Below are 22,941 nucleotides of genomic sequence, written 5' to 3' on the forward strand. Positions count from 1 at the left end.
GTTCTTTTCAATGAAGATCACTTTAAACTAATCAGAAATCCACTCTATACATTGCTAATGTGGTAAATGACTATTCTAGCTGCAAATGTCTGGTTTTTGGTGCAATATCTCCATAGGTGTATAGAGGCCCATTTCCAGCAACTATCACTCCAGTGTTCTAATGGTACAATGTGTTTGCTCATTGCCTCAGAAGGCTAATGGATGATTAGAAAACCCTTGTACAATCATGTTAGCACAGCTGAAAACAGTTGAGCTCTTTAGAGAAGCTATAAAACTGACCTTCCTTTGAGCAGATTGAGTTTCTGGAGCATCACATTTGTGGGGTCGATTAAATGCTCAAAATGGCCAGAAAAATGTCTTGACTATATATATTTTCTATTCATTTTACAACTTATGGTGGTAAATAAAAAAGTGTGACTTTTCATGGAAAACACAAAATTGTCTGGGTGACCCCAAACTTTTGAACGGTAGTGTATTTTATTCATTTTCTGCATACAATAAGACAAACCTACTGAACTGTGTATGATTTCTTATTTTTATCATTGCATTGGAGTTAAACATAAACTACCTGTAAACATCATAATCATTATCTGAAATGTGTCACTATGGCTGCTGTTTGCCATGTTATCAATGTGTTTATACAGTGTATCACTGGTACACAATCCCAAAAGGTGAAGGGAAGCTAAAAATAAAGGCTGCTAAACAAAGGACATCGGAGAGACACAAAAACATCTGTTTCAAAATGCCATGAGATAAATCACAGCACATTTTATTAGCAAAATAGTGGATATTGGTTAGCTATTCCCAACCAATGAGAACAGAGACAGTCAGGGACATACAGTACACCGAGGTGCATCAAACTAATAAAATTAGTCATAAATAACTAAATGTCTACTCGTCACATTCTTCACTCATATTTTTTAAGCAAGTCTAACAGGCAGTTCAATAGTGTCCAATGCACTTGGATGAGAAGTGAAGGGGTACTTAAATGCTACAGAAACGATTTAACGAGGTGCTCTGGACCCTTTAAAAAGGTTCCCTGTGAGCAAAATGCCCATCACTACATCTTCATTTTCGTATACCGTGCCTCCATGTTTTCAAAGTCATCACTTCTTTAAACCATTCCTCATTTTCTCTTCAACAGTCTCTTTAGTCCCTTTATCGCCACTCTGTTCATCTTCGTAATCGAACTACAGATTTATCACACATGATGAATGCAAATTCTGTGGGGTCAGATGGATTCGGGGAAATCCCATCCATCTATTATGTTTTGCACACAAAGCAGTCTCTATACTAATCTTATTATTGAGGCGTACACCACAGGATTGTTTGGTCAACTCTGTCATCATCAGAGTCGCCCGCGGAAAAGAGTGTTACTAGGGTGTTACATGATTACATACCAAAGCCTTAGATCTACATTCGAGCAGCTTAGAGGACAAAATTAAAAGCAGAGAATAAAAAGATATTCCCCAAAACCTTCAGTGTGAAAAAATAACCCTTCAGAAAGCAACTATAAATTATTATATTTTTTAAAAACAGTTCCAGCAACAATTACAGTTGTACAAATATTTGACATCAAGATCTTGGTTTTGTATTTTTTTCCCCTGAAACAATAAGAATGTTTAGAGAAGATAAATAAAATGTTTACATAACGGATATTCCGTGTTTGTAGTCGACCTCGCTGCAGCCATACTTCTCCCAGCTACTTTCTGTCTGTATATTTTCGTCGCCCTGTGATGAAGTGAACAGAGAACGCAACACACAGAATCGTGTTCACATACGAGGACTTTGTTCTGCCAAATACTCAGTCAGAGAGTTATAATAATAAACACACAAATTGTTCTAAAAATAGACAGAGTTGCCAGTTTGTTAGGTAACACTCCTCGTTGGCCATTTTAGATATTGTGTGCGTGGTGGATAATTCTCACTACAGTAGTGACATGCAATGGGGGAGGGAAGCGAAAAATAAAGCAGCGCAGTAGCTCTAGGGCGATCCTTTTCCAATAACGGACTGCTGAAATTTACAGTGTCTTGCAAAAGTATTCACCCCCCTCGGTGTTGGTCCTGTTTTGCTGCATTACAAGCTGGAATTAAAATGGATTTGGGGGGGGTTAGGACCATTTGATTTACACAACATGCCTACCACTTTAAAGGTGAAAATAGCTGTTTTATTGTGACACAAACAATAATTAAGATGAAAAAACAGAAGGGGCGGCACGGTGGTGTAGTGGTTAGCGCTGTCGCCTCACAGCAAGAAGGTCCGGGTTCGAGCCCCGTGGCCGGCGAGGGCCTTTCTGTGTGGAGTTTGCATGTTCTCCCCGTGTCCGCGTGGGTTTCCTCCGGGTGCTCCAGTTTCCCCCACAGTCCAAAGACATGCAGGTTAGGTTAACTGGTGACTCTAAATTGACCGTAGGTGTGAATGTGAGTGTGAATGGTTGTCTGTGTCTATGTGTCAGCCCTGTGATGACCTGACGACTTGTCCAGGGTGTACCCCGCCTTTCGCCCGTAGTCAGCTGGGATAGGCTCCAGCTTGCCTGCGACCCTGTAGAACAGGATAAAGCGGCTACAGATAATGAGATGAGATATCTGTTTTATTTTGACAGAAACAATAATTAAGATGAATAAACAGAAGGGGCAGCACGGTGGTGTAGTGGTTAGCGCTGTCGTCTCACAGCAAGAAGGTCCGGGTTCGAGCCCCGTGGCCGGTGAGGGCCTTTCTGTGCGGAGTTTGCATGTTCTCCCCGTGTCCGCGTGGGTTTCCTCTGGGTGCTCCGGTTTCCCCCACAGTCCAAAGACATGCAGGTTAGGTTAACTGGTGACTCTAAATTGACCGTAGGTGTGAATGTGAGTGTGAATGGTTGTCTGTGTCTATGTGTCAGCCCTGTGATGACCTGACGACTTGTCCAGGGTGTACCCCGCCTTTCGCCCGTAGTCAGCTGGGATAGGCTCCAGCTGGCCTGCGACCCTGTAGAACAGGATAAAGCGGCTACAGATAATGAGATGAGATGAAAAAACAGAAATCTAGAGTGTGCATAGGCATTTAAACACCCCCCAAAAAGAAAGTGCCAATACTTTGTAGAGCCATCTTTTGCTGCAATCACAGCTACAAGTCTCTTGGGGTACGTCTCTATTAGCTTAGCACATCTAGCCACTGGGATTTTTGCCCATTCCTCAAGGCAAAACTGCTCCAACTCCTCCAAGTTAGATGGGTTGTTTTGGTGTACAGCAATCTTCAAGTTATGCCACAGATTCTCAATTGGATTGAGGTCTGGGCTTTGACTAGGTCATTCCAAAACATTTAAATGTTTCCCTTTAAACCATTCCAGTGTAGCTTTAGCAGTATGTTTAGGGTCATTGTCTTGCTGGAACGTGAACCTTCATACCAGTCTCAAACCTCTGGCTGACTCAAACAGGTTTTCCTCCAGAATTGCCCTGTATTTAGTGCCATCCATTTTTCCGTCAGTCCTGACCAGCTTTCCTGTCCCTGCAGATGAAAAATATCCCCACAGCATGATGCTGCCACCACCATGCTTCACTGTAGGAATGGTGTTCTCAGGGTGTTGGATTTGTGCCACACATGGCATTTCCCATGATGGCCAAAAAGATCAATTTTAGTCTCATTTGACCAGAGAATCTTCTTCCATGTGTTTGGGGAGTCTGCCACATGCTGTTGGGCAAACTCCAAATGTGTTTCCTTAAGCAATGACTTTTTTCTTGCCACTCTTCCATAAAGCCCTGCTCTGTGTAGTGGATGGCTTAAAGTGGTCCTATGGACAGATATTCCCATCTCCACTGTGGATCTTTGCAGCTCCTTCAGTGTTCTCTTTGGTGTCTTTGTTGCATCTCTGATTAATGCCCTCCTTGCCCAGTCTGTGAGTTTTGGTGGGTGGCCTTCTCTTGTCAGGTTTGTAATGGTGCCATATTCTTTCCATTTTTCTATAATGGATTTAATGGTGCTCCCTGGGATATTCAAAGTTTGGGATATTTTTTATAACCCAACCCTGATCTATACTTCTTCACAACTTTGTCTCTGACCTGTTTGGAGGCTCCTTGGTTTTCATGTTGCTTGCTTAGCAGTGTTGCAGAGTCAGGGTCCTTCCAGAACAGGTTGATTTATACAGACATCATGTGACCGATCATGTGACACTTTGATTTGAACACAGGTGGATCTTAACTCCTTGGCTGCCACCCATAATTAATTGTAATGTGCCAGGCATATAGAACAAAAATAGGTCAAAATTGGGATATTTTAATAATCTCTCTCTAACTTGTTCAGAACTTTATATTTTTAATATTTGTATCGAAAAATCACAAAAAAACCACTGTTGTAGAATAAAAATAACTTTAGTAATCAAAAACAACTTCAAAAACATCCAAGACAACGGGTCTTGTTAATGAGAACCTGTCCATAAACATGAATTACTAGTACTTGAAAACACAATGTATACCAAGGGTCCATGCATTCCAAGTAACTGGGTACCATTTTTATGATGGTCTTTGGTATGACCTGACCGTGAATAGAACTCGCGATCTCCCGATCGAGAGGTGGACACGCTAACTGCTAGGCCAACTCGCAATAATGTGCCACTGTGAAGTAAAAGTAATGTGCCATGTAAGGTACATAAAAGGAGGCATTTATGATGAGTAGCGTACATCATAAGGCACAGCGGTAAAAGATTTCACGACGTACATGACTCGTCCATTGAAGGAGTTAATCAACTAATTATGTGACTTATGAAGTGAATTGGTTGGACCAGCTCTTATTTAGGGGTTTCTTATGAAAGGGCGTGAATACCTATGCACACTCCAGATTTCCGTTTTTTCATCTTAATTATTGTTTGTGTCACAATAAAACAACAATTTTCACCTTTAAAGTGGGAGGTATGTTGTGTAAATCAAACAGGGCTAACCTTCTAAAAATCCATTTTAATTCCAGCTTGTAATGCAACAAAACAGGGCCAACACCAAGGGGGATGAATACTTTTGCAAGACACTGTATAGGACTACACCTATAATGTGCACCTGTAGGGTAGGTGGATGTTATAAAATGGCCAATGAGTGTGTACAAGATACCTAATAAACTGGACACTAGTACAGTGGTACTCAGATACCCCTTTTCGACCAGTAACAGTAAACAGTATAAAGACTTATATATATATATATATATATATATATATATATATATATATATATATATATCATCCACAATGACTGGATATGACCAATCACACGTACTGATTAGCTACTCTACTACTAGGATATCAGCTCATATACCATGAGTAGAGAAAAACAAAATGGTGGAGTGTGTTGCTGAACCAGCAAAAAAAAGAGGCAACAAAATATGGAATTAAAGTATTTGATGTTAAGAACGTATCGTTTTTTAATTTTTCAAGAATTATTATTATAGCGTTTTTCACAAATTGCTCCTGTCATTTCGCTGGTTTGTTTACATTCGAAGTGGAAATGATTTTGTCTGACGTTTTGTATAAAGTTTGTTTTGATCAAATTTGTAAAAAATAAAAAAAATGCTCTGTTTCTCAAAATCCAGTGAATGTGGATAGAATAAAACAGTTATTCCACTCAATCTCATTGTACATGGCTTATAGCCGACGAGGTGCTATGACGAGATTGAGTGAAATAACTGTAAATTACAGTGGTGCTTGAAAGTTTGTGAACCCTTTAGAATTTTCTATATTTCTGCATAAATATGACCTAAAACATCATTAGATTTTCACAAAAGTCCTAAAAGTAGATAAAGAGAACCCAGTTAAACAAATGAGACAAAATATTATACTTGGTCATTTATTTATTGAGGAAAATGATCAATATTACATATCTGTGAGTGGCAAAAGTATATGAAACTTTGCTTTCAGTATCTGGTGTGACCCCCTTGTGCAGCAATAACTGCAACTAAACGTTTGCGGTAACTGTTGATCAGTCCTGCACACCAGCTTGGAGGAATTTTAGCCCATTCCTCCGTACAGAACAGCTTCAACTCTGGGATGTTGGTGGGTTTCCTCACATGAACTGCTCGCTTCAGGTCCTTCCACAATATTCGATTGGATTAAGGTCAGGACTTTGACTTGGCCATTCTAAAACATTAACTTTATTCTTCTTTAACCATTCTTTGGTAGAATGACTTGTGTGCTTAGGGTCGTTGTCTTGCTGCATGACCCACCTTCTCTTGAGATTCAGTTCATGGACAGATGTCCTGACATTTTCCTTTAGAATTCGCTGGTATAATTCAGAATTCATTGTTCCATCAATGATGGCAAGCCGTCCTGGCCCAGATGCAGCAAAACAGGCCTAAACCATGATACTACCACCACCATGTTTCACAGATGGGATAAGGTTCTTATGCTGGAATGCAGTGCTTTCCTTTTTCCAAACATAATGCTTCTCATTTAAACCAAAAAGTTCTATTTTAGTCTTATCCGTCCACAAAACATTTTTCCAATAGCCTTCTGGCTTGTCCACGTGATCTTTAGCAAACTGCAGACGAGCAGCAATGTTCTTTTTGGAGAGCAGTGGCTTTCTCCTTGCAACCCTGCCATGCACACCATTGTTGTTCAGCGTTCTCCTGATGGTGGACTCATGAACATTAACATTAGCCAATGTGAGCGAGGCCTTCAGTTGCTTAGAAGTTACCCTGGGGTCCTTTGTGACCTTGCCGACTATTACACGCCTTGCTTTTGGAGTGATCTTTGTTGGTCGACCACTCCTGGGGAGGGTAACAATGGTCTTGAATTTCCTCCATTTGTACACAGTCTGCTGACTGTGGATTGGTGGAGTCCGAACTCTTTAGAGATGGTTTTGTAACCTTTTCCAGCCTGATGAGCATCAACAACGCTTTTTCTGAGGTCCTCAGAAATCTCTTTTGTTCATGCAATGATACACTTCCACAAACATGTGTTGTGAAGATCAGACTTTGATAGATCCCTGTTCTTTAAATAAAACAGGGTGCCCACTCACACCTGATTGTCATCCCATTGATTGAAAACACCTGACTCTAATTTCACCTTCAAATGAACTGCTAATCCTAGAGGTTCACATACTTTTGCCACTCACAGATATGTAATATTGGATCATTTTCCTCAATAAATAAATGACCAAGTATAATATTTTTGTCTCATTTGTTTAACTGGGTTCTCTTTATCTACTTTTAGGACTTGTGTGAAAATCTGATGATGTCTTAGGTCGTATTTATGCAGAAATATAGAAAGTTCTAAAGGGTTCACAAACTTTCAAGCACCACTGTATCTCTAAATACTATATCAACTGAATCAGTGTAATTTGAAGTTATTAACAGGAGTCCCTGACTGCAAAACATTTGCGAACCCTTGATCTCAAATACAGGTAAACCTCAAGCTAAACTGAACAGGTTTTTTTTTTTTACAAATTTAATCAGTGCTTATGTGTAATTTTATGACATATCATACTATGAGCTTCAGTGACATTGGCACATGTAGGTTTTAACCTGAGAGCTGTTTGCTACTAAATATTTACTCTTCTCCAAATGCATTTGGTTAAATTTTACTCAACAGCAGGTAGCTAATGTTAGCCTCAGATTAGCACACACACTTAGGTGCGAGTGACGGCGTATTATGCAGGATGTAAAAACAGGCATTGATTAATATTATTGGAGATTGTTTTTTTCTATATTATGTACACTACCGTTCAAAAGTTTGGGGTCACTTTGAAATGTCCTTATTTTTGAAAGAAAAGCACTGTTCTTTTCAACGAAGATCACTTTAAACTAATCAGAAATCCACTCTATACATTGCTAATGTGGTAAATGACTATTCTAGCTGCAAATGTCTGGTTTTTGGTGCAATATCTCCATAGGTGTATAGAGGCCCATTTCCAGCAACTCTCACTCCAGTGTTCTAATGGTACAATGTGTTTGCTCATTGCCTCAGAAGGCTAATGGATGATTAGAAAACCCTTGTACAATCATGTTAGCACAGGTGAAAACAGTTTAACTCTTTAGAGAAGCTATAAAACTGACCTTCCTTTGAGCAGATTGAGGTGGGGTTTACATTAGACCGTATCAGCGGATCATCAGATTAACGTTTTTAAAAACGATTAGCGTGCACACAGCAACGCCAATACACGGATACGCTAATCACATGACTAATTTGGCACGCAAGTTGAAATGTGTCAGTGCGGCTCATCGCTTCCTCCTCAGCGGCTGCGCTCCAAATCACTCCGCCCTGAACAGCGAGTGCCCTCTGGAGGGTGCGCACTCCGGCCCTGCGCAGCTCACAGAGCGCACGAGTGTAGTGCACGAGCAGTGATTCGGGACTGAGCCGCTGTGCGCAAGTCACTTACCACTTGCAAGTGGAAGGATGGCAAGCCTAAAGACAATCATAACTACACAATGGGCAGTATTTGCATCAGTATTTGCAGTATTTTCATACTTTAATACTCTTTAATGAAAGGTGATACAAGGCGGAAGTCCGCGCCGTTTTTCAGCAGTCGCGTCACATGACCAACGCCAGCGAATCAGGAAGGTGGATGTCACAGTGACGTTGTCCAATGACGACGCCAGCTAGAGCTCAGCACAGCGTATCCGCGTATTCTCAATGTTTACACAGCACCGGACCAGACACGATCTGGATTGAATACGTGGACCCTGGCGGATTCCCGTTTCCCGGCGTTTCCAGGCGTTTTAATGTAAACGGACAGTGCATCCGCGAAGAAAACGAGACAGATACGGTCTAATGTAAACTTGGCCTGATTTTCTGGAGCATCACATTTGTGGGGTCGATTAAATGCTCAAAATGGCCAGAAAAATGTCTTGACTATATTTTCTATTCATTTTACAACTTATGGTGGGAAATAAAAGTGTGACTTTTCATGGAAAACACAAAATTGTCTGGGTGACCCCAAACTTTTGAACGGTAGTGTATTTTGGGGGAAAAAAATAGAAGGACACAAATTTAAGAATGCTTGCATTCCAAAACCAAGGACCAATAAAATTGAAAAAGTAATTTCAGACAAGTTAAGATTTTAAGGACCCAAAGACACCCTGATAAAAGTATAATAATGTTTGATATTTTAAAAAAAAAATCAGTTAAACAAGACTGAGGCTGGTATATATAGATTTAGTCATTTCAAGCGAGAGCTCTGTATATGATAAATAAATAATTCATAATCGATTTTTACTCACTTATGTAAGATGTGGCTCTAGAACAGCCCACAATCTTTCAGGTTGTTCTTGATGATGACATCAGTGACAGCGTCAAAGACAAACTGCACGTTCTTAGTGTCTGTTGCGCAAGTGAAGTGAGTGTAGATTTCCTTGGATTCCTTCTTCTGGTTCAGGTCCTCGAACTGTTTCTGGATATAGCCAGACGTTTCTTCATACGAGTTTGAGCCTGAGCACAAGAACGGATGAGAGAACACCAGAACACTATACCATCGAGGAACGCGATACGGATGTACATCTGAAATAAAGCACATTTACGACATGCAGAAACACTAATCGTGTGCATACCACTGTATTCGGGGAAGCAAATGGTCAGAGGGCTTTTCTTGACTTTCTCCTCAAACAGATCTTTCTTATTGAGGAAGAGGATGATGGACGTCTCTTCGAACCACTTATTGTTGCAGATGCTGTCAAACAGCTTCATGCTCTCGTGCATGCGGTTCTGTTGAAGGTGGAATACAAAGATGAAAAATAATACAGCAACTCTGATAAATCATGATCAGGTATATCAAACATACAGCCCGATATAGGCTTTAATCCAGCCCACCAAATGAATTTACACTGTGTTGTTGTTGACGAGAATTTAATTTAAAATCTAGTTTCTGGCGGCACGGTGGTGTAGTGGTTAGCGCTGTCACCTCACAGCAAGAAGGTCCGGGTTCGAGCCCCATGGCCGGCGAGGGCCTTTCTGTGTGGAGTTTGCATGTTCTCCTCGTGTCCGCGTGGGTTTCCTCCGGGTGCTCCGGTTTCCCCCACAGTCCAAAGACATGCAGGTTAGGTTAACTGGTGACTCTAAATTGACCGTAGGTGTGAATGTGAGTGTGAATGGTTGTCTGTGTCTATGTGTCAGCCCTGTGATGACCTGGCGACTTGTCCAGGGTGTACCCTGCCTTTCACCCGTAGTCAGCTGGGATAGGCTCCAGCTTGCCTGCGACCCTGTAGAACAGGATAAAGCGGCTAGAGATAATGAGATGAGATCTAGTTTCTGTTATTCCACTGGAGAGCAAAATAGAGCAATAAACTCAAAGCTATAAAATGCAGCTACTGACATTTAACAGTTATTCCATGAAATCTCGTCGTACATGAGCTGATAGCCAATGAGACATGTAGCACCGAGTTGGCTATAAGCCATGTATGACAAGATTGAGTGGAATAACTGTTTTATTCGATCCACATTCACTGGATTTTGAGAAACAGAACATTTTTATTTTTTGCAAATTGGCTAAATAAAATCCATCCATCCATTATCTGTAGCCGCTTTATCCTGTTCTACAGGTTCGCAGGCAAGCTGGAGCCTATCCCAGCTGACTACGGGCGAAAGGCGGGGTACACCCTGGACAAGTCGCCAGGTCATCACAGGGCTGACACATAGACACAGACAACCATTCACACTCACATTCACACCTACGGTCAATTTAGAGTCACCAGTTAACCTAACCTGCATGTCTTTGGACTGTGGGGGAAACCGGAGCACCCGGAGGAAACCCACGCGGACACGGGGAGAACATGCAAACTCCGCACAGAAAGGCCCTCGCCGGCCACGGGGCTTGAACCCTGACCTTCTTGCTGTGAGGCAACAGTGCTAACCACTACACCACCGTGCCGCCCCGGATAAATAAAATCTTTATACAAAACGTCCGACAAAATCATTTCCGCTTAGAATGTAAACAAACTGGCGAAATGACAGGAGCAATTTGTGAAAAATGCGATAATACCATAATAATCCTTGGGGGGGGGAAAAGTTCTTACGGCCAAATACTTTCATTCCATATTTTTTGTATTTTTTTTGGGGGGGGGTTGTTTTCGAGTAGAGTTTTTAGTCCGTCCTCGTTTGGTTCAGCAACACGCTCCGCCATTTTGCTTTTCTCTACTCATGGTATAGGAGCTGATATCCTAGTCGTAGAGTAGCCAAATCAGAGCGTGTGATTACTATATCTAGTGAATGAGGATAGAATAATTATATTTTTCCTGTGCAACTGTACACATTTACATTGGACTCATGCACATGATTTTAGCTCGTTCAGGATCTAGGAAATCATTAGGTCAGTGTTTAGTTGATAGTGTTGTGGAAACTCTCCCAAGCAAGAATAATTCAAAGAGTTTGCAGAAAATTTTAGACTTTTAATAAATCAATTCATAAAAGCCGAGTCGGTCTACAGAGTGATCTGACTCCAAAAGTGCAAAGTATCTATCTTTATAGTGCTCTAATATAAAGTTTGATGCAATTTACCAAGTATAATGAACTCTCATTGGTTCACACATCTCACCATACAAGACCTCATTTCCACCAATATCTTCTCTTGGGCTTTTTTTTGTATTTTGTTGCTTTTTTTTGTATTTTTGGGGTTTTGTTTTCAGGTAGAGTTTTTATTTTGTCCTCGATTGGTCCAGCAACACGCTCCGCCATTTTGTTTTTCTCTACTCACAGTATATAAGCTGATATCCTAGTAGTAGAGTAGCCAATCAGAGCACATGATTGCTCATATCCAGTGAATGTGGATAGAATAAAATATGTGTAACTGATGCAATTCTTCATCAGTAAGTTAAAATGTGATGCTAGAACAATGTCCCTTTCCAAAAGAACGAATTTACGGTTTCACAGCAAGGGGGGTGAATACTTATACAATCACAACTTGTGAAATATATTGTCAATAATTTTACAAACTATATTGATTTTCCATACAATTATTACAAACAATTTTTCCTAGATTTATGAATTTCTCTTCAGGTGGAAAAATTAATGGGGGTGAATACTTATGCAAGGCACTGTATATAAAATTCAGAAGCGTCATTTTAAAATTTGTTGTTTTTGGTAATGAATTGCAGTAGGTTCATCGTTTCTGTAGGCGATATACAGCACTGTGCAAAAGTCTTTGCTCCCTCTCCCTATTTTTTCCATACAAACTTTGCTATGGATTTCTATTTTATGACTTCTTTATTATCGAAACAGTACAAAAACATGTTCGAGTCCCAAACGTTCATTTTCCAGCACAAAAGTAAAAGTTACAGAAAAAAAAGTTTGTATCTGAGCAGCGTCTTACATCAGAGAGCACTTTTCAGATTAAAAAAGAAAAAACATAATGAAGGCTGCTGGGTTTTGGCGCAAAATGAAGACACGAATGTGACCGTCAAAGTGTCCAGAAGAACTGTGGCTGGTTCTGGAAGATGCTCAGTAAAACCTACAGCTCATTTCCTTATCAAACTGCACTCATTGGACCCGAGACTACTATTTTTTAAAGCAAAAGGTTGTCTCACAATAAATATTGACTTTGTTTCATTTATTATGGTTTACTGTGTACTGTTTATAGTGTTTTTTTAATATTGAAACATTTCATTTCATGATTTTAAGCCATTTGTGGTCGACAGCATTTCTTTCCATGTGCCTAAGACTCTTGCACAGTACTGCATGTTTTTTTTAATGCACAATGTACCTTTTAGATAAACACTGATAAAAGAACATATTTAAGTGAAGTCGTTGATGTTCATTCCCTTATTTATCTGAGCTAACTATAACGTGACCTAAAACGGATTTGACACCCCTGATCGAGACCCTGTGTTACAGTAGAAGCAGGAAGTGATGCTGAGGATGGAACGTACCATTTCCTCATCCTCAGCCAGAACCAGGTCGTAATCACTCATAGAGGCGCAGTAAATGATGGCGGTTACGCCCTCGAAGCAATGAATCCACTTCTTTCTCTCAGATCTCTGGCCACCCACGTCAAACATCCTGCAAGGACAGCGTTAATGGCATTTAAAAAGTAATCAAACATTACAGCAGGACAATATAACATTACTGGAATTGGATTAATGGATTCCCTAGAAATGCTACAAACAGCAGTGTTTTGTATGAGGAATTACATAAACATGCTCAACACCCTCATGGGCGGTGTCTGATTTATTCTCTCAGTGTTCATGGATACTGTTACAGCGAAAGAAAGAAAGAAAGAAAGAAAGAAAGAAAGAAAGAAAGAAAGAAAGGGAAAAAGAATGAATGAAAGGAAAGAAAGAAAGAAAGAAAGAAAGAAAGAAAGAAAGAAAGAAAGAAAAAGAATGAATGAAAGAAAAAGGAAGAAAGAAAGAAAGAAAGGAAGGAAGGAAGGAAGGAAGGAAGGAAAGGAAGAAAGAAAAGGAAGGAAAGAAAAAGAAAAGGAAGGAAAGAAAGAAAGAAAGAAAGAAAGAAAGAAAGAAAGAAAGAAAGAAAGAAAGAAAGAAAAGGAAGGAAGGAAAGAGAAAGAAAGAAAGAAAGAAAGAAAGAAAGAAAGAAAGAATAAATGAAAGAAAAAGGAAGAAAGAAAGAAAGAAAGAAAGAAAGAAAGAAAAGGAAGGAAAGAAAGAAAGAAAAGGAAGGAAAGAAAGAAAGAAAAGGAAGGAAGGAAGGAAGGAAGGAAAGAAAGAAAGAAAGAAAGAAAGAAAGAAAGAAAGAAAGAAAGAAAGAAAGAAAGAAAAGGAAAAAGAATGAATGAAAGAAAAAGGAAGGAAGGAAGGAAAGAAAGAAAAGGAAAAAGAATGAATGAAAGAAAAGAAAGAAAGAAAGAAAGAAAGAAAGAAAGAAAGAAAGAAAGAAAGAAAAGGAAGGAAGAAAGAAAGAAAGAAAGAAAAGGAAGAAAGAAAAGAAAGAAAGAAAGAAAGAAAGAAAGAAAGAAAGAAAGAAAGAAAGACCCAGAGCTATTTTGCACATGCACAAGTATATTATATTTTTTACTTACTATATGTTTGTCTGAAAGTTTATTTATAGCCAGTTGACCAAGGTTCCCATTTTTACCTCCGCCAAGGTGGTTATGTTTTCGGTAGCGTTGGTTTGTTTGTTTGTTGGTTTGTCTGTTAGCAGCATTACGGAAAAAGTAATGAATGAAATTTTTTCCAGAGGTGTGACTGGGCACAAGTAACAAATCCATTAAATTTTGGCGGTGATCCGGATCACCTTCTGGATTTTTTTAAAGGATTCTTGGCAGAGGTCTGCGCTCTCCGAGTGCTTTTCTAGTTCCCTATATTATTAGCAAAACCTCATCTCCTGAGATGGTTGCATGAAGCAGATGGTTTTTTGCTCCTCCAACAGCATAAATTGTCAGACATTAGTTTCGGTCCTCATGTGAGAGAGCTGTTCATTAGCGACTCTGATTCCCAGTTCGAATGTGTTGACGTTATTATTTCCTGTTGCTGTAGCTAGCGATGTTTAAAGCCCTTAACAGCATCTTAGCCATGTTGGTTATTAGCTGGTACATGAAGAGAATGAGAACAACGTCTTTAGCAGTGGCGAACTGTTACTATTAGAGCTGGGACTTGAGCTCAGCCAAAACTTAGCCAGACACACCAAAAAAGCAGCAGGACAAAGGATTTTGCAAGGGATTAGCGACAGGCTGCCAGGTCGCTCTGTTGTGTGTAGTTGTTGCTGATGTTGATTTTAAAAGTAACTCAGTAAATTACATCGGGAAATGAATACTGGGTGGCATGGTGATGTAGTGGTTAGCACTGTTGCCTCACAGCAAGAAGGTTCTGGGTTCGAGCCCAGCAGCCAATGGGGGCCTTTCTGTATGGAGTTTGCATGTTCTCTGTGGGTTTCCTCCGGGTGCTCCGGTTTCCCCCACAGTCCAAAGACATGCAGGTTAGGCTAATTGGTGGCTCTAAATTGACCGTAGGTGTGAATGTGAATGGTTGTTTGACTCTATGTGTCAGCCCTTTGATGACCTGGTGACCTGTCCAGGGTGTACCTCGCCTCTCGCCCATAGTCAGCTGGGATAGGCTCCAGCTTGCCTGTGACCCTGCACAGGATAAGCGGCTACAGATAATGGGTGGATGGATGGGAAACAAATACTTAAGCCTGAGTGAAAAATACTGTATCGAACGTGCAGCGTGGAAGAAGAGTCTGGAGACAGAAATCTTAGTTTCTCGGTTGTTAGCCTGTGCTACTTGCTCTCGATAGCACTGGCTTGACTGCTTTATTAGCATTCACTAACACTACTGATGAACGCTACACCGGCTGGAAGGTGACTTCACTGCTGCGCTGGGCTGATGGCGCCGAGTCGTGGTTAAGCTCACATTGGCCTTCAAGAATGTCGAGGGCGATAAATTTTTGGTCCCTCCCACTATAAATCAAAATCTGATTGGTTAATTCATCTGTCACTTCCTACATAAACATACAATCCTGTGGCCTTCTGTCCTGGCAACGAAGTCCTAACCAATGAGTGAGCAGCTCTAAACTCTTCTCAGCCTAGAGACAACAAACAAACAAATCGCATTGGATAACTCGATTTTAACGTTTTCAGGACAGTAACCCTTTCATTTCTGAAGCAAATTTGATAGAAAATGAGGCCGAATTAGAAGAGAATAATTATAATGAAATTATGAAAGAATGAAAGAAATTAAATATAACATTTGAAATGCTTATATGTTTGGGCCTTCTCTGAAAGCCTAGAAGGCCCTGACGGTTCCGTTCTGGTATTTAGGGTGCTGAGGTTTCAAAACAAAACTTATTTTCTAAAATTAAATCTCAAACTTTCCTAACATTGACCATAAATCTCAAAAATTTCAATTCTTGATACAATACTGCAAGTCTTAAGTCATATTTTATCTGATAGTTCGTTTGAAATCTTTGGTCCGTGTCCTTGGTACACTCGGCCAAGGTGCTAATTCGATATGTCTGAATGTCCAACTATAAATAACACTGTTCTGAAATTCAGATATAAACATAAGGGAAGTTACAACCCAACACAGTGACACTTCCTGTATTCAACACACACCATCTTCGGAAATAAATTGCACGGTCTCATCTCATCTCATCTCATCATCTCTAGCCACTTTATCCTGTTCTACAGGGTCGCAGGCAAGCTGGAGCCTATCCCAGCTGACTACGGGCGAAAGGCGGGGTACACCCTGGACAAGTCGCCAGGTCATCACAGGGCTAAATTGCACGGTATATACTGATAATATATTCTTTGTTTGCTCAGATAATACACAAAACAGCAGAGACACACTCACAAACCCTGAAATGCAAGCGAGCCAATATGCAAATGATATTCTCCACCACAGTATTTCAATATTTTGTTGATTTATGTGCTACGGATGACTGGCAGACTTTCCCCATTTGCGATACGGCTTCAACTTTTCGATTAAAATCTAACGCTCACTTGAAGTGAAGATCCTTGAAGGTGAAGTGGGTCTCAACAATACCAGTGGTCTTCACTCTGGTCCTGAGGACATCCTGTTGCGTGGGGATGTAACCAGCGACTGCTATCCTGTCGAGATCATTCAGGTAGCTAGGAACAAAAGAAGAACAAGGAGACATGAGCGAAATGCTTTGTGTGTCTGCACAACACATGCAAAAGCTGAGGTTTTGCTACATCATACGTCTCAACACACATCCATGTTATTTGCATTGTTGTCCATTTGAATAAAATAGATTTGAATCTCGATGGAGATCTTTGAATGCATAGAGGGGAATTAAACAATACCAATAATAATTTATTGTAATACTCAAGTCAAATAAGGAGAGAACACTCGAGAAAAGCGTGAAAGTTTAGCTGCGAACAGGATGGTGCGATATACATCCAGAACGACAGAAACAAACATGAACGAAAGAAAAAAAAGCACCAGTGTTCACGAAACACACTGTAAAATCATTTATTAGTCCAATCTTAGTTCAAGAGTCGCCCAATCCTCTTACGACTTCGACTCTCCCCTGATGATTTAGTTACTTATCTATGTAAAGTAATGCAAAATAAAAATGTTTAGAAGGAGTCTTGTGTTGCACAAGTGGCAGGAATTATTATTTAAGAGCTGAGAGCTGTCGCCAAGCAACCGCAACTGATTAAGCCAGATATATGAAGAAAAAAAAAATCAAGAGATTCAGGTCAATGCGTGTTGGCACCCCTGCTGCAAACGGGAGGGGCGGATTATTACCTCCACAAACTTTGTTGGAGGAGGTCATGTTTTCACCTCTATTTGTTTGTTTCTAACGTAACTCAAAAAGTAGTGAACTGATTTTGATGGAATTTGGAGGAAAGGTAGGTGGTCCATGGGCCAAGGAACTATTGATTAGATTTTGATGCAAATCCGGATATGTATGCAGATCCAGGTTTTTCGTTTGGTTTTTTTTTTTTGCCTGTTCTCAACACAACTCAAAAAGTAGTGAACAAATTTGGATGAAATTTGGTGTACAGCTTTAGTATTATCCTAAGTTCAAGCGCTTTTGTTTTGATGTTGAGAATATGTGGCTTAGCCAAGGTATACACTCTACCGAGTGCACTTCTTGTTTCTTCTTGCATTATCCATATTGGTCGTCTACCATGATGTTGTTCAGATGCTCAAAACCATCCTGTCTCTGTGCTGCAACTTGGTAGTCGGTAGTCAACTTCAGGTTGTGATTTGGAGAAGCAAAATATCACTATTAAGAACTCACACTGCTAGTTGTGTAATCAGTGCTCTACTCTACTTTTTATATCTGCAAAGCAAGATATAAATATATTTATTCTACCCACATTCACCAGATATGAGCAATCACGTGCTCTGATTGGCTACTCTACTACTAGGATATCAGCTCATATACCATGAGTAGAGAAAAACAAAATGGCAGAGCGTGTTGCTGAACCAACCGAGGATGAAATAAAAACTACTTGAAAACACCCCCCCCCCCCAAATAAATAAATAAATAAATAAATAAATAAAGTGGTGCTTGAAAGTTTGTGAACCCTTTAGAATTTTCTATATTTCTGCATAAATATGACCTAAAACATCAACAGATTTTCACACAAGTCCTAAAAGTAGATAAAGAGAACTCAGTTAAATAAATGAGACAAAAATATTATACTTGGCCACTTATTTATTGAGGAAAATGATCCAATATTACATATCTGTGAGTGGCAAAAGTATGTGAACCTCTAGGATTAGCAGTTAATTTGAAGGTGAAATTAGTGTCAGGTGTTTTCAATCAATGGGATGACAATCAGGTGTGAGTGGGCACCCTGTTTTATTTAAAGAACAGGGATCTATCAAAGTCTGATCTTCACAACACATGGTTGTGGAAGTGTATCATGGCACGAACAAAGGAGATTTCTGAGGACCTCAGAAAAAGCGTTGTTGATGCTCATCAGGCTGGAAAAGGTTACAAAACCATCTCTAAAGAGTTTGGACTCCACCAATCCACAGTCAGACAGATTGTGTACAAACGGAGGAAATTCAAGACCATTGTTACCCTCCCCAGAAGTGGTCGACCAACAAAGATCACTCCAAGAGCAAGGTATCTAATAGTCGCCGAGTTCATAAAGGACCCCAGGGTAACTTCTAAGCAACTAAGGCTACGTTTACACTAGACCGTATCTGTCTCGTTTTCTTCGCGGATGCACTGTCCGTTTACATTAACCCCCCTGAAAAAGCGGGGAAACGGGAATCCGCCAGCGTCCACGTATTCAATCTAGATCGTATCAGCTCCGGTGCTGTGTAAACATTGAGAATACGCGAATACGCTGTGCTGAGCTCTAGCTGGCGTCTCATTGGACAACGTCACTGTGACATCCACCTTCCTGATTCGCTGGCGTTGGTCATGTGACGCGACTGCTGAAAAACGGCGCAGACTTCCGCCTTGTATCACCTTTCATTAAAGAGTATAAAAGTATGAAAATACTGCAAATACTGATGCAAATACTGCCCATTGTGTAGTTATGATTGTCTTTAGGCTTGCCATCCTTCCACTTGCAAGTAATAAGTGATATGCGCTGGGATCTCACACACAGCGGCTCAGTCCCGAATCGTGGCTTGTTCACTTCACTCGCGCGCTCTGTGAGCTGCGCAGGGCCGGAGTGCGCACCCTCCAGAGGGCACTCGCTGTTCAGGGCGGAGTGATTTGGAGCGCAGGATGCCTGCGGAGCCGAGCGTATCCGCGTATTGGTGTTGCTGTGTGCACGGCTAACGGTTTTAGTGTAAACGCGAATCATTTTAAGAACATTAATCTGATGATCCGCTGATTCGACGTAATGTAAACGTAGCCTAAAGGCCTCTCTCACATTGGCTAATGTTAATGTTCATGAGTCCACCATCAGGAGAACACTGAACAACAATGGTGTGCATGGCAGGGTTGCAAGGAGAAAGCCACTGGTCTCCAAAAAGAATATTGCCGCTCGTCTGCAGTTTGCTAAAGATCACGTGAACAATCCAGAAGGCTATTGGAAAAATGTTTTGTGGATGGATGAGACAAAAATAGAATATTTGGTTTAAATGAGAAGTGTTATGTTTGGAGAAAGGAAAACACTGCATTCCAGCATAAGAACCTTATCCCATCTGTGAAACATGGTGGTGGTAGTATCACGGTTTGGACTTGTTTTGCTGCATCTGGTCCAGGACAGCTTGCCATCGTTGATGGAACAATGAATTCTGAATTATACCAGCGAATTCTCAAGGAAAATGTCAGGACATTTGTCCATGAACTGAATCTCAAGAGAAGGTGGGTCATGCAGCAAGACAACGACCCTAAGCACACAAGTCGTTCTACCAAAGAATGGTTAAAGAAGAATAAAGTTAATGTTTTGGAATGGCCAAGTCAAAGCCCTGATCTTAATCCATTCGAAATGTTGTGGAAGGACCTGAAGCAAGCAGTTCATGTGAGGAAACCCACCAACATCCCAGAGTTGAAGCTGTTCTGTACAGAGGAATGGGCTAAAATTCCTCCAAGCCGGTGTGCAGGACTGATCAACAGTTACCGCAAACGTTTAGTTGCAGTTATTGCTGCACAAGGGGCTCACACCAGATACTGAAAGCAAAGGTTCACATACTTTTGCCACTCACAGATATGCAATATTGGATCATTTTCTTCAATAAATAAATGACCAAGTACAATATTTTTTGTCTCATTTGTTTAACTGGGTTCTCTTTATCTACTTTTAGGACTCGTGTGAAAATCTGTTGATGTTTTAGGTCATATTTATGCAGAAATATAGAAAATTCTAAAGGGTTCACAAACTTTCAAGCACCACTGTGTGTGTGTATATATATATATATATATATATATATATATATATATATATATATATATACACACACACATACACACTAGGGCTGGGTATCACCAGATACCTCACGATACGATACTATGGCGATATTTTGCCCACGATAACGATAATATCACGGTACAGCGATTCTGTGATAATCGATATATTGCAAGAAATTTCAACCACATCACAATATCTGTGTCACTGAAGAAAATCAGAATTTATTGACCACTGTAAAATTACATTTCACATACATAACTACACACTCTTGCCAGACATATATTTGTCTCTATTCCACTGCTGGCAAAACCAAGAGTTGCTTCACTACAACATACAGAAAATTCCCATTTCTGTGCTAGTATTATCAACTTTTCTGTAAGCATGGACACATCAGTGCTGCTTAACAAGCAGAATCAAATTGTTTTATGAAAACTTAAAACTTGCACTGCAGACTGCACAGACATTTCAGTGCTAACACTAATATCAATTTGTTCTTTGTAAACTTGAGAACATATACCGGAGAACATTTAACTTGTGCTTATTTTGCAGGAACAACACACTGTCTGAAACACATTGAAAAGTGCAGTGCATAGTTCGAATTACGTGGGAGCCAATGGGAGCTGAGCTCCCATTCCCTCAGGCTCCCATGAAAGAAGCAAACTTAATTTTCTGTGGAAGTCTCTCAAATACGTCATATATCACCATAATAAGCTTGAATAGCCTATATCACCATATAAATAAAACTCGTTTCATTTCCGATCACCATGCAGCCATAACTTTGTATTGAACGTGTTATTAAACCGCAACATGTACGGCTGTACTTCACCACCACACCACTATGCGCGCAAACTGAAATTTGCAGCCTGCGAAATCGAATGTGAAGTTAAGTCCGAAGAAGACTTGTCCTCTATCTCACAACGATCTTCCTTTGTTTAACAATATATATAATTATATATATATATATATATATATATATATATAAAATTTGTTTAACTATATATATATATATATATATATATATATATATATATATATATATATATATATATATATATATATATGCAACACCGTGTGTGTGCGTGCATGCGCGCGCCTGTGTGTGAAAGCTGTGCACTGCAGTGCGCAAAAGTGCGCTGGTCCAGGAGAGCGAGTATGCATTGCTTTTTTTTTTTTTAAATAGAGACCCCCATAGGGTCAAATTTATAATTCGAACTCTGGTGCAGTGGGCATCTTAATTGGAGCATCTTAATTTAATTGGAGCGAAACAGGTTTTGCAAAGTGCATTCTCTTTGTCCGGCTCACTGTTTTTTCTCCTTTCCTTTGGAATCCAAAGTGCCTCCAAACATCTGCCTTAAAGTTCGGCGGCATCTCTAGGTTTATGTTAACAGCCATGCTTCCTTGGTTTTTTTTCCCTCACTGCAACCGCCGGGGAAAAAAGAGAAGACGAAGAGTGCCTTGCAGTGAGGTAGCGGCACAGCGACACCTCGCGGAGCGGAGGTGCAGAAGTCGTACTGGATTTACAACCCGTCTGAAACATGATTTTATTATTTGAAAAAATATCGATATTCAAATTCTGAGTATCGATATTGAATCGGAAGACAAAGTATCGCGATATATCGCCGTATCGATATTTTTGCACACCCCTAATACACACACACACACACACACACACTGTATATACACACACAACGAAGGCTGAGATTCCCAAAAGCATAGTATCCCGAGATCACTTCATCTGGTACAGGTGTGATCTTCAGGCCATGGCTCGAAGGTTAGAGATGCAGCCTTGGACCCAAAGGGTCACTGGGTCCATTCCCAGGACTGGGAAGAAAAATGTGAGGGGGGGAGGGTTAAGTGAATGAACAGCACTTACTCCTCCCTCTGTATTATGGCTGAAGTGCCCTTGAGCAAGGCATCTAACCCCTGAGTGCTGTAGCATAGCTGCCCACTGCTCTGGGTGTGTGTGTGTGTGTGTGTGTGTGCGCGCGCGCGTGCATGCTGCTTCAGATGGGTTAAATGCAGGGGAGGAATTTTACTGTACTTGAGTGTACATGTGACCAAATAAAGGCTTCTTCTTCTTTGTGCTGCAACGTGTTTAGGAATCTCAGACGTAGTAAAGAACATGTACTGCACATTTATTTTTCTTTCATTGAAAACACTAAAGCTGTCCTCTATGGTGTGACTGTCCGTGTTTCAATTTAAAAAAACAAAAAACACAAGATCAACTGTGAGCTACTGCTCACTTCCGTATCCTCCCGCCCTCACTTATATCAGAATGCAAGCAATTGAAGGAATAGGACACTTATTATGAATATTGACATCAACAAATAATGAACCCTGAAACAAGTAAGTAAAGAGCAGTGTCTCTCCCCAGGGATTTCAAATAGCATCCTGGCAAACTGTCATTTTGAAATAGCATTTTGCTTCTTGAAATAGCGTCAAAATCCACCTGATATGTTTCGTAAATACATTGTCGGTAAACAGGAAGTCGATGTGGGACAGACCTGAAAACGGTATACACGGTATAGATCCCCAAGCTGAAGCTCGGTACCAAACATCAAGCACTTGTTATTTGTAGTTGCTGAGAAAAGTGTTACGAAAATTTTGCAAATCCACCCTGTGTGTTTTGTAAATACATTCAGTTGGTAAACAGGAAGTTGATGTGGGACAGACCTGAAAATGGTATACACAGTATAGAATCCTAAGTTGAAGCTCGGTACCAAATATCAAGCAGTTGTGATTTGTAGTTCCTGA

At 40.3% G+C, this 22,941-nt stretch overlaps 1 protein-coding gene across 1 annotated transcript in view; it reads right to left on the reverse strand.

Annotated features, from left to right (window-relative positions):
• Nucleotides 1–731: 731 nt before the first annotated feature.
• The window catches only part of gnaia (guanine nucleotide binding protein (G protein), alpha inhibiting activity polypeptide a), a 52,524-nt gene continuing 30,314 nt past the window's right edge, over nucleotides 732–22,941 (reverse strand). The window contains exons 5-9 of the mRNA XM_060928196.1: nucleotides 16,336–16,464; nucleotides 12,809–12,938; nucleotides 9,500–9,653; nucleotides 9,173–9,380; nucleotides 732–1,731 (exon numbers count right to left, since the gene is read on the reverse strand). Of these exons, the coding sequence (XP_060784179.1) occupies nucleotides 9,190–9,380; nucleotides 9,500–9,653; nucleotides 12,809–12,938; nucleotides 16,336–16,464 (604 nt within the window). The 3' untranslated portion in view covers nucleotides 732–1,731; nucleotides 9,173–9,189. The remainder of the gene's footprint in view (nucleotides 1,732–9,172; nucleotides 9,381–9,499; nucleotides 9,654–12,808; nucleotides 12,939–16,335; nucleotides 16,465–22,941) is intronic.

The sequence above is a fragment of the Neoarius graeffei genome, chromosome 8 (genome assembly GCF_027579695.1).
Source record: "Neoarius graeffei isolate fNeoGra1 chromosome 8, fNeoGra1.pri, whole genome shotgun sequence".
Lineage (NCBI taxonomy): Eukaryota > Metazoa > Chordata > Actinopteri > Siluriformes > Ariidae > Neoarius > Neoarius graeffei.